This window comes from Homarus americanus, unplaced genomic scaffold (assembly GCF_018991925.1).
Source record: "Homarus americanus isolate GMGI-L3 unplaced genomic scaffold, GMGI_Hamer_2.0 scaffold25483, whole genome shotgun sequence".
NCBI lineage: Eukaryota > Metazoa > Arthropoda > Malacostraca > Decapoda > Nephropidae > Homarus > Homarus americanus.
The window spans coordinates 8506637-8518890 of NW_024726235.1; the positions used below are offsets into that span (position 1 = coordinate 8506637).

At 39.3% G+C, this 12254-nt stretch overlaps 1 protein-coding gene across 1 annotated transcript; it reads right to left on the minus strand.

The window, feature by feature from the left end:
- Positions 1-1864: 1864 nt before the first annotated feature.
- Positions 1865-11854, minus strand: LOC121865511 (probable glutamate receptor). The gene is made up of 5 exons (XM_042365027.1): positions 10200-11854; positions 8031-8242; positions 7415-7632; positions 6055-6305; positions 1865-5234 (listed from the first exon to the last, which is right to left on the minus strand). The coding sequence occupies exons 1-5, from the start codon at positions 10523-10525 to the stop codon at positions 4961-4963; spliced, it is 1281 nt and encodes a 426-aa protein (XP_042220961.1). The 5' UTR covers positions 10526-11854; the 3' UTR covers positions 1865-4960.
- Between the last annotated feature and the right edge of the window lie 400 nt (positions 11855-12254).

Below are 12254 nucleotides of genomic sequence, written 5' to 3' on the forward strand. Positions count from 1 at the left end.
TAATTCCCATCTTTCGTGACACTGCAGCATACAGTTCACGTGCGTACTCCTTAACAGAGCGCATGTCGACCGCCATGTTCCGTCGTGCCTGACGCACCAAGTAGCTCACAAGTAATTTTTCCGTCTTGAGAAGCACCTGGTTGTGGAAATACTTGATCATAGAAGCACCTGTAGACTTTGTCATCTTCATGTGCTCCTTCATCTTGGCTGCATCCTTCTTTATCGTCCGGATCGTAGATTCGTTCACACCATGCTCGCGCGCCAAACCAACCTGTCTTGTTCCTTTCTCTAACTCTTGGATGATCTTGTACTTCACCTCGTAGCTTAAGGAACGTCGTGTCTTCTTGGGCTTAGGGCGGTTGGGTCCAGGTAAGGAAAGGTTTCTCTCTGGGGGCGGTGGTGCGGCGGAAGCCATTTTACAGAACAATGGATGCACGATTACACTGTGTGGCCTGGAGGGGTGAAACTGCCGTGGCTAGGTCATGCGTCGTCTTTCCTCCCTCCCCTGGGTGGACACGTCATATTACTTTAAACCAATTACAGCTAGCAGCGGAGGGAGGTAGGGATGCATGGCCAATCATAGTCCGATATGTCATATGACGTCACTGATAATGCAACAGAGACATGCACTGCGCAACCTTACCGCGCGGCTTGCGGAGGCAGGTGGGGCGAATCTAAAAATAGCGTCGAGCCGGACACTCTCCGCGTAAAGGGGTACACGCACCGCGGAATGTGAGCATCCTGGGTTCCGGCAGGGTACCGTGGAAACGCGGAATGTGGGACCACGTAAAGTGAGGGTTGACTGTATATAGAACTGAATAAATTATAATATGATGTAGCTAAATAGAAAAGAATTGCCTCTTGAATGGTTCACTTCCCACATTGTCTTTAGAATTTTCTTAAAAGAAACCAGATGGAATATTCCTTAAGTTTACTGTACAGTCACCCGCAAAAATCCTGCTGCCTCTTCTCCTGAACCACGAATCTCGAGATTCAGACTCGTGAATCTGAAGCATATTTGGACAGAATAACGTATCAGTGCCTACTGCTTCAGGTTCATGAGTCTGAATCTCGGAGTCTGTAGAACAGCAGGAGAGAGAACGGGCGACTGTACAGTATACCACTAGAAGAATTACCGTAGACATCATTTATTTTATCATTCTATACTTAACAACAGGAAACATCTTTGAGGATTGGTGCTTATGGTAAACAGGAGCTCCGTAAAATATAAAAACACACAAGTTATTATGACGGTGGATCTGGAATGTATCCGTTTCTGATTTAGAATTCATGAAGCTGAGAAATTTTATATTTAGTTTTTTACTAAAATATTTATGTATAAAGGAATGATATAAAGGTGACTTGTTAAAATGTTAGTTTTCTTTTTCTTCTGATAACATGATATTTTAAGCTGTTTGAATTACCTAGTGAGAGGAATACATTAATTTATTTATTAATCTCCCCATTAGCCGGAATCTTCAATCCCCAGAACTTTCCAATACCCGTAAAAAAAAAATTGTAGCATTTTGAGAAAAATCTCTGTTCCGGGCATTCAAAAAATTTCTGAGAGATTGCAGCATGTGCCAGCACAGGCCGAAGGTATAGGAGGGTAGGCTCAGATTACAGGGCTGCCTCACTTATCGCAATGGTTACGGGCATGAAACTTGTTGCAAATATCGAAATTGCGAATAGTGGAGCAATTTCTACCATAAGAAAATAATGTAAATAGGGGGGATACAGGCATCTCCGCCATGTTTCACCTCGCGGTGGTCACGGCCGTCAGATTTTAACACTTGTTTTACTCAATACATATAGAACATAAAATAAATAAAGAAATAAGGGCATAATATCAAATAAACATCAATAACAAACACTTTGAGTTTATTAGGCATATACGTTTACAAGTACAGTATACTTTACATATTTGAGTGTTTGAATGTTTATGTGCGTAGGTGTGTGAGGTAAGTTTTAAACATACAGTACTGTTAATTTACCTCTGATGTGCTGTGTTGCTTGCATGCTGAAGTTGGCATTAGGGGAGAGGGTGAAGGTTTACTGGGGGTAAAAGGAGGCTGGGGTTGTCAGCCACCTCACTCTCCTTCTTACTGCCAGCATAGTCAGCCAACTCACTCTCCTGACTGCCAGGGTCGTCAGCCACCTCACTCTCATTATCACTGCCAGGGTCGTCAACCACCTCACTCTCATTATAGCTGTCAATTTGCACTGAAAACTGTTGTCCTCCACTGGTTGAAGGCTGTGGTTTTACACTGGTCTTGAACAGCTGCTTAAAAGCTGTGTTCTGTTCGGATTTAGGTGGGGTGGTTGGTGCACTTGGGGTTGAAGGTTTGGCCGCAATAAATGCATCATGAGTCATTTGTTGCACATTCTTCACCCTTCTCCTCAAGCACCTCATAGTATGCTCGTATGTCTTTCTTGACATTGCGGATGATAGTGCAACTTCGGTCAACATTAGGGTTCATTTCTAATGCCATATCCGTCGCCATCTCAAATCAAGAAATAAGCTTCCTTAGGTTTTGTACAGTGAGGAGTTATGTTGGAGTTTCATCTGCATCTTCTCCCATTGCAAGTGGCATTTCTTCCTGCTGAAGCCTCTCCGGTTTTGTCAGGTCTTCATTGGTAAGTACTGCATTGTGAGAGTCGAGGAGGTCTTCTACATCAGCGTCATCCACTTCATTGAATTCAGCCTTCTTTGCAAGTCACAATAGTCTTCCTTATTGCAGGCACTGAAGGGAAACCAACGAAGTTGTGCACACACTCGGGCCACAGCTTACGCCACACACCGTTCATGTTCTGTTGTGTTATTGCCTCCCATGAATCACTGATATTTTTTTATGGCTTTCCTGATATTGTAGTGTTTTTTCCACAACTCCCAGATTGTAGGTTTCCTTTTCCATCGATCCTCTCAATCAGCTGCTCCATGATACACTGTAGATATGACGCCCTGTTCCATGGGTTGCAGCAAAGCCATGGTGATGGGAGGCAAAAACACAACTTTAATGTTCTTACACCAGTCAACCTAGCTGGTGGATGACCTGGTGCATTGTGGATCACCATCAGAGCTTTATCATCAAAATTAATTCCCTTATTATAGCGACTAATGCGACCGGACACATAGTTGAACATGCAATCGTGCATCACAGACCCTGTCACACCGCGCCAGATGACAGGAAGTTGTCTCTTCACAACCCCCCTCAAAACATAGGGTGTTTCAGACCGGTCCACAAGGAGAGGTTTTAACTTCAGGTCACCCTCAGCATTTCCACCAATCAATAGAGTGAGGCAGTCCTTGGCAACTTTGAATCCCAGTGTGGTCTTTTCCTCCTTAGATATGTAGGTCCGTGAAGGCATTTTCTTCCAATCACAGTCTTTCCTTCTCCGTGTTCATGTCTTTTTAAGATATCCAATTTCACGTCCAACGTAACTGCCACACGTGATCTCTTAGCAACATTGCTGGGAGATTTAATAGCTGGTCGCTTAGGCATTGCGAGATCACACAAAACACAAGCCAGCACGTGTGAGACTGAGACGAGCGGGAGCTTATGGCGGGCTTGAGAGAAGGAGTGTATGGCGGAGGAATACGTACACGTGCTGTCCTACTCTATGGTTGAGGCGCTCGGTTCAAAATTTTTGCTCGTAAGAATTTGCGAATAAACGGGGCAACCATTGCGAATAGTGGAAATGGGTAACAATAAATTGATTGCGGATAAACAGGGTTACAAATACCGAGGCTATGAGGTACAATTGACTACTACTGTACTATCATGTGACTGCATGGGATGCCTATGATTGATTGATGTATCTCACAGCTTATCTTTTCAAATTCTAGTGTCATGACACTCTTAGTTTATTGTCTGCTGCCATTGTACAAGCTTGTTTGCTCCCTCGCTGCTGTTGGCGCATACGATCTGTGTTGTGCAGTATTGTACATTACTGTACCAGGATATAATCAGCCAAGAATATTGTTAATTCAGTGTCAAGATGTAAAAAGTGACTACAGTTATGTTTGCTGTGCTCTATATTCAGTAAGTGTGACAGTACCATATGTACAGTACTGTATGTAGCAGTGGACAGTGTATGCATACTCTAGGCTATTGTGTAGAGGGTGAAAGGACAGTTTACAGTGTCTGTACATCCCCTCCTTCATGGAGGGAGAGAAGAGTGGTAGTTAGCAACACCTGCTACAGGAGAACGGCAAGCAATCCTGTATCATCATATCACCATATGGCCTGCCTGCATCACAAGCTCAAGGCAACAGCATCTGCTGGTGAGTACAGTTTAGTGTATAGTACAGTACAGTAGTACAGTATATTTTGTTTAATTAAAATTTATTTTATGTGTACAGCAGTGTTTGCATAAATAAATACAGCTCTGTGTCTGTCTGACTGAAGTTAAGCCTTCATAGCAGCGTAGTTTAGACATGGAATCATTCACCAGTGCCCGGAAAAAATTCCATAGATGTGCATTATTTTCGGGATAAGAAAATTTTTCTCAATGCCGTACTTAGAAATCTCTCAAATCTGGAAACCAATTAATCCAGCTAATGGGGAGATTACTATATTTGATTATATTCATGTAGACAAAGGTTATGTGCATGTGTGTCCAAATCTTCATTATTCCTCTATAAAAAGCAAATGGCTACAGAAATTGTACTTGTACCACAAATACACAGAGCTCTGTAACAGTACATTATACATCTTATTGTGTCTGCTATACTGTACTGTACAGTATATGCTTTATTTAATATTCCAAAAACTTTCTTGATAACAGGGTAAAACTAAACAATTTGTGATGTGTATTTATCAGTTGTCTCAAATGCTGCTAGGTCTACAGTAGGTTCCTAAAGACACCACATCCATAGCCCAGGGTGTTTACCGTCACTCAATCATTGAGCTGATGATCCTGTGACTACCTGTGCTTGATATAAAACACTTGATCTTTTTTAAGTGCCTTTGGTTGTGTGACAGGCATTTTTGGGGTATTTGGGAGATATCCCTGGTTTTTTGAGGGATAAAGTTGAGGTTACCTCTTGATGCAGATGCTCAGCAAGACAACAACAAATTGACAGTCCGATCACGAAAATCAGGAGAAGGAAGGGTGTTAAAACGGCAGCCAGCTCCGTGGCCTCAGATTGGGTCTGATCACAGTTGTGGTAAGGTGGACCAAAATGCTGCTCCAACTTATGCAGTATCCCTGTCATCTTCATCTTCAGGATTCTGTTTGCAGAGAAGGATTTAATTCTAATTTGTATTGCACATTTACATTTTGTCAGTGCTTATATTTATACAGTACATTGACCAGAAACTCAAAACTATTAAGATATCACAATACGGTATTAGATTACTGAGTAGCGTCTGGGGAAGAATTTTACACCCCTTTGATATTACCACAAACTCATCTAGACAAGTTATAGCACATAAAATCGAGCTTGGAATATTTTGTTTGCCATTATACAGCTGACTATAGTAACTTTAAGAGCCAATGCAATCTGACCATTATGCTTCTAAAAGTCTAAAAATTATGTTTAAGTTAGCACATGAGCATCATGCATGGCACAGTATATGGGAAGAGGAAACAATGGCATTCATTAAAATAATACAAGTTTTGTGTACTTTTCATGTTTCAGAAAAAAGAAGGATTAGGAGTAACTATGATCACACACACCAAAATGGTTGAGTAAGTGAAAGTAAACTTGTTTTAAAGAATCACACACATTTACACACACACACACACACACATACACACACACAAGCTAATCACCCATTGCTCTGACACAAACACATTTCAATAAACAGACCATTCTACCGGATGTGGTGTGCCGAAATTATACCATGCTGAAAATATTCTAGGCTTGCACATTTCAATCAAAATATCATTGAAGGCTTGAGGTGTGCTGAGATTACCCCTTGGAATAAAATGTCAGGTTAATTGAGTTAAGCCAAGTTAGGTTAGGTTCTGATCGAACTTCACATGCCTAGAATATTTTCAGCACAATATAATCTCAGCACGTGACACCAGTACACCAATTATTCATACATTTGATTAAATACAGGAACAAGAGGGGATCCTTTCTGGAGGGCGAAGGAGGTGATGGCGGTAAAGACAGCGTTGGGCAGGATTAAGTGGCGACAATCGGCTGCATTCAGCACATAAATTCCTGTATCAAAATAGATGTAATTCTCCTTCAGTGTCTTCTGCATTCCCTCCAGTGTGTCCCCAACAAGGACATGATCTTTTTTTGCCATCATGTTCTTATATGCCAACTGGTAGTCTGGGTTAGGGGAAACCTGTTATGGGCAAGATTTGTAACATAAGAATACAAGGGCACAGGTATAGTCCTCTTCACTAGTGTGTTTACAGGGGGCTCGTTATATAAATACAGTATTACACAAATCATTATCTTTGAGATACTTATTTTAATATTGTTTAATTTGATTCCATAGTATGTTTACTATTACACCTGTACTAGCTTCCTTCTGTCGGATGTACCATAAACACAGGACTGCCACAGTGCACAAAACCTGACTATCCCCTGTAAACTCACTAGTGAAGGGGACTGTATAGTACAGTACTACCTACTGTATTTATTTTATTTTCATTATATACATTATTTCATGTGAGTTAGTTACTTTTGAATAGCATGTGAACTGTCAGGTGTCAAAACTGATATAATATATGTATGAAAATAACATACTATATTTACTGTAGTTGACAATGCCAAGATAAAAAATATATATAATTATTTATTTAATGTAGAAAATTTCATAAAACTGTATCAACCTTAGATATGACTGAGCTTAAAATGAAATATATTTTGTATACTTTTTGAGATCTTCAGTAGGAAAGCATATTACTGTTACTGTACTTTATAAGAATACCAAAAATGTTAAGCTTACTGATTTAAACTCACGGGTGCTGTGCAAATTAAGGAATGAATAATAACTTTGTAAAGAATACGGTAAAGTTTAACAAAACACGATATCTTATATAGTACACAGTGGCGGATCCAGGAATATCAAAGGGGGGGGGGTGTTCCATGAAGAACTTTGTGGGTAGAAGAACATGGCAAGCACAACATTTAGGCCATTTTGAAGCCATGTGCACTTGATACTAGGAGATATTCTGAGGTCAATAGTAATTAATTTTTACTCTACAAAAATGCCTGAGTACTGTATGTATATTATGTATGTTGTACTGCACCAAATAAAAAGTATTGGAATTTTCTGATGAAAAGGAGGATGGTCCGGACCCCCTGAACCCCCCCTGGATCCGCCCCTGGTACAGTACTGCATTACTGTACATACATACGTGTATACTGTACTTCTCACATGAATGTCAATACTGTAATTCTTTTAAGACAAACTTAACAAACCTAACTATATGAATAATGAAGCACCTTAAGATATTCTAGAGGTGCAGTGTCCCTGACAGTGCCCAGGGAGAGTGAGGAGCTTCTAACGACGTCGCTGATAGAGGATATAGCAGGGAGGGCAGGTCCCACAGCCAGGGCAGAGACTAAATTACTGGTGTAGTGAGCCAGCAGCACCACATGCAGCAGCATCAATATCAGCAGCACCAGGCGGGACGACAATCTTCGGTACTCGACTTCAGTTCCTATACAGGAAAAAATCTTTATTTTGACTGTAATCAGAAGCATCTGGTTGACTAAAGGAACCCTGGCTTTTTCTGGTGATGGCTCAGTTGTGAGCTTGAGTCTCCAACGAGGAGAAGGGGTTGGAGGTGGTGTAGGTTGTGTACCACAGCACTTTTTCCATAGTGAATAACAAACTCAGACCCTAATTAACGTGTTGACTTGCTAAGCATGTTGTGAAATTTATATAATAAAACAATGACAACAAACACAGAAATAAATAAATACACCACATGAAAAGTTTACATGCAACACCTCCACTGTGGCAACCCAAAGAAAGATGGCAGAGGAACTCCTTGCCTTGGATGCAGACGATCCTCATGGTTATAATGAGGGAGTACAGGATATAAATCTTCCTCACCTTGACCACACAATGCTCCGAGGACAATAGTGACCGAGTCGGAAATGCGGAATTTCTCTTTTCCCTTCTCAGTGATGGAGATGAGGTACAAAATGATAGCGAAGACTACAATGGAAGCCACCAGCACCGCCCACACGTGTAAATGGAACTCCTGTGTGAAGGTCGTCCATGTCTGGTCATTGGTAGAGGGTTTCTTCATCACCATCCTGTACCTGTTGAGGAAATGCCTGGAGTCGTCCTCTGTTCCTCATAAACATACTGTACTGCACAAGACTGACTATGAAAACTCTTGCAACTCTCACGTGTTGCACTCTGGAGTGTGTAGTGGTACCCGTACTATCCCCTGACTAATATTTGCATACTGTATTTCTTGCTGTATCTAACATGTTTTTTATTTATACCATCACATTTTTTAATGCTCTCTTCTCCTTACCTCCAACCCCAACCTACCATCATATTCTCTTTCTTGTTTCTCTCCCCCTCTTTCTTCCTTCTTTCTCTCCAGTCCATATTAACTTTTCACCTAACATGTACAGACTCTTTCAAGATTCTTCGAACACTGCTAATGACAGCTGGCAACTCAAGGCCGTATGTTTACTATAGTATGTAGTAAAAATTATGAATGAATTCAAAATTTATCCGTGATTGATTACTTAGTTCCCCGTTGGTTAATTAATAGTTGGGCTTTGTTGTTTCGTATTTTCATTTTGTGCTAGCTGCAGTTTCGAAGAATCTTGAACGAGACTAAACCATCAGCTGTCATGAAGATCAACACTGTACACCATCAGCTGTTGTGTACACCAACACTGTACACCATCAGCTGTTGTATACACCAACATTGTACACTGCCAGCTGTCATGTACACCAAAATTTTACACAGTCAGCTGTTGTGCAAAACCAACATTGTACACCATTAGTTGTATACTACACCAACATTGTACACCTTCAGTAGTGTACACCATCAGCTGGCATGTACACTAACACTATACATCATCAGCTGTTGTGTACCCCAACACGTGCATCATCAGCTGTCATGTACACCAACATTGTACAACGTTAGCTGTTGTGTTCCTTGTTTTTGTTTGATTCTTCTGGGTTAGGTTAGGTTTAGTGTGAAGGTGATCATTTATATGTATTTTATGATCTGCTTGATTGTTTATAAACAGTCAGATGTTTAAAGAAAATGAAATACGTACATAGAAATTATCAGTAATCGGCAATTGTTCATATTTAGTGTCAATATATATATATATACGTATATATATATATATATATATATATATATATATATATATATATATATATATATATATATATATATATATATATATATATATATATATATATTGACACTAAATATGAATAATTGAAGGTAGTAGGTAGTAGGCAGCTACCAAACAGGGAGGTACTACTGCCTGGGAAGATATTGGAAGCATAATGTGTTGTCTAATGGTAGACCCTGCTGCCATATGGCATCACGAAAATTGTGACCAAGTCCCAGGTTGCTGATCTGACTTTCTGCTTCACTTACACACAATTGCAGGGTCTCAATTGTTTCTCTTACCATTGACAACACAACATACATATATCGCTTCTCACTTTTGATCTTTTTTTTTATTTTTTTATTTATAGTTCTTTATTATTAATATTATTATTATTATTACAGTTACTGTATTATTATCATCATTATTTTATTATTTTATTTTGTTTTATCATAAATTTTATTTATTATGAATTATTATGACTTATTATTATTATTATTATTATGATGATGATGATGATGATGATGATGATTATTATTATTATTATTATTATTATTTCGCCCCCCAGGCCCCGATGTGGGTCAGTGACCTGTGTCCGGGTGGGCTAATCCCCATAAAAAAAATATATAAATAAATAAATTATATATATATATATATATATATATATATATATATATATATATATATATATATATATATATATATATATATATATATATATATATATATATATATATATATATATATATATATAAAATACGATGTATTCAGTACATTCGATATAGCTCACTGCCAGAGAGGGGAGTACAGTACAGTACAGTGCTGTACTCTATATACTGTATATGAGATACGATAGTACAATTGAGACACCAGATACAATATTCAAGTAATAAAAAAGATAACTCACTGTGTACGAGAGACTGGCAGGAGAAAATCTATAGCGGTGCTTCTCTCGTGTGTAATATCGAGAGACGCTACAGCGAAGTCAGCGACGTCATCCACCAGATCTTTTATCATCCCCGTCCACCTTCCATCCTCCACAGAGCCCCACTGTCCGTCTCGCGAGGGTCGACATGAGTATCTAAACTCAAAACCAAGTAGATTTAATAAATTAAAGCTCTGCTCAAAACAAAGTCTCAGGGTCGGATCCAGGGGTACCATTTTCATCAGAAAATTACTATTGACCTCAGAACATATACTAATATCAAGTGTACATGGCTTCAAAAGGCCCATGATATTAGCAAGATTAAAAAAAAAAGCTGGATTAGCTCGCACTGCTCGCCATGTTACCCCACCCACAACTTCACCTCCCCCCTCATTTTGATATTCCTAGATCCGCCCCTGTGTCTAGGTTTGAGTAACTGCAATCTTGATATAATTGTGAGTACAATAGGGCCTACCTACAAGCGTAAAGGTTAAACAAAGTTTGAATGTGAGTCAGTAACTGCACTCAATAATGGTGTAAGTCTACTATATATAGTTTCACTCAAAACCAAAATAAATAATGGATATGTACAGGTAAACAGATAGATAGATTAATGGAGAGAATAAAGCCAGTTCACACTCAAGGACTAAAATACTAGTATTTTATCCTAGGTACATACTAGCCCGATGTCATATAGCAATCGATGATGTCATACCGGCCCATTTGGTGGACGTCGGCTGCTCGTTGACACGGGAAAGAAATTTATTTTGCCCGTCCAGACGGGAAGCGCTGGTGCCCGTCTGTATATTGTTGAAGTTAGTTAAAGATTCACATTAACATTCATGGTCTTGGACCCAATTGACAGTTCAAATACTTTTATTACACCCAATTACGTCCTCAAGATACAGATTTGTATTAAAAAAGATATCGACTGTGAACGCATGAAATGTGGATATAATACAAGTTATAGGATGAAGATCTATAATAAATGTGTCGTACCTCTGGCACCTCGAGGATTTTTCCCGCGCGATATTTTTTCATTTTCAAATTCAGTCTCTGTGACCTTGACGGAGTGAAGGTATAAACTCGCGGACGTTTAAATCCACTGGCTTACGTGTGTGTGTGTGAATACTGTTGACTGCTTATTGTGGATAATTGTTGGGAATATTTGGTGATATTTTCTTGTGTAGTGAATATTGTGAATACATGTTTTAATAAACCCGTTATCATTGACCCATCATGCCTCATCGTCCCTATCGAGTGCTGAGAAACAAGAGAGGAACTGAGTTTACTTTAGCTCACAGTAATAGTGATAGTGAGGGTTGTTATGTGAGATGAGTGAGGCCACAAGCGGTAACGTCTCAAGACCATTCAACACAACAGTATTGGGTGTAATTCCTCCCCTCCCCCTCCAAAGCAACTCAATATTCGCTGCAGTATCCAGTGGTGAGTGACTGAGTATTAATATCCTTATTCCCGCCGTACTGCAGGATCGTGAGTGTTAAAAATTTTGTAAAATAACAATGAATTTCAGCTTAACTAAAGTATGCATAATAAATATTCATATTGGAAAGGAAAAGATTCAATACATTGATATTATACATATTTTGAAGGTACGGCAAACTGTATAGAAGGTATGTTTTCTGGAGTTTGTTTTACTCCTTTCCAAAGATAAATTTAATTTTATGTGAAATGAGCTTCAACCCAACCTAACCCTAATGAATAATAAGTTAATAAAAGGTAATAACTATATAAATAAATAAGATGAAGCAGCTCAGTCTGTTTCTCCCACGTCATAAAGCGTCTGTATCTACCAGCTCAAGAACACTACTGGGGTAATAACCCTAGACATTTCTATGAACAATGGAGGGTCCTACACAGGACACTGAACTCTTTCCTTCCCTCGGTGTAACCACCTCTAGTGGCTGGCAATTCTATTACTTTTCGTCGCAGATTTATATTTTTCTCGATTTATTTTGAGTTTTTTATTTGACTTAAACAAGTACTTAAGTACACTCCCCAAAAAGTATCCACCCC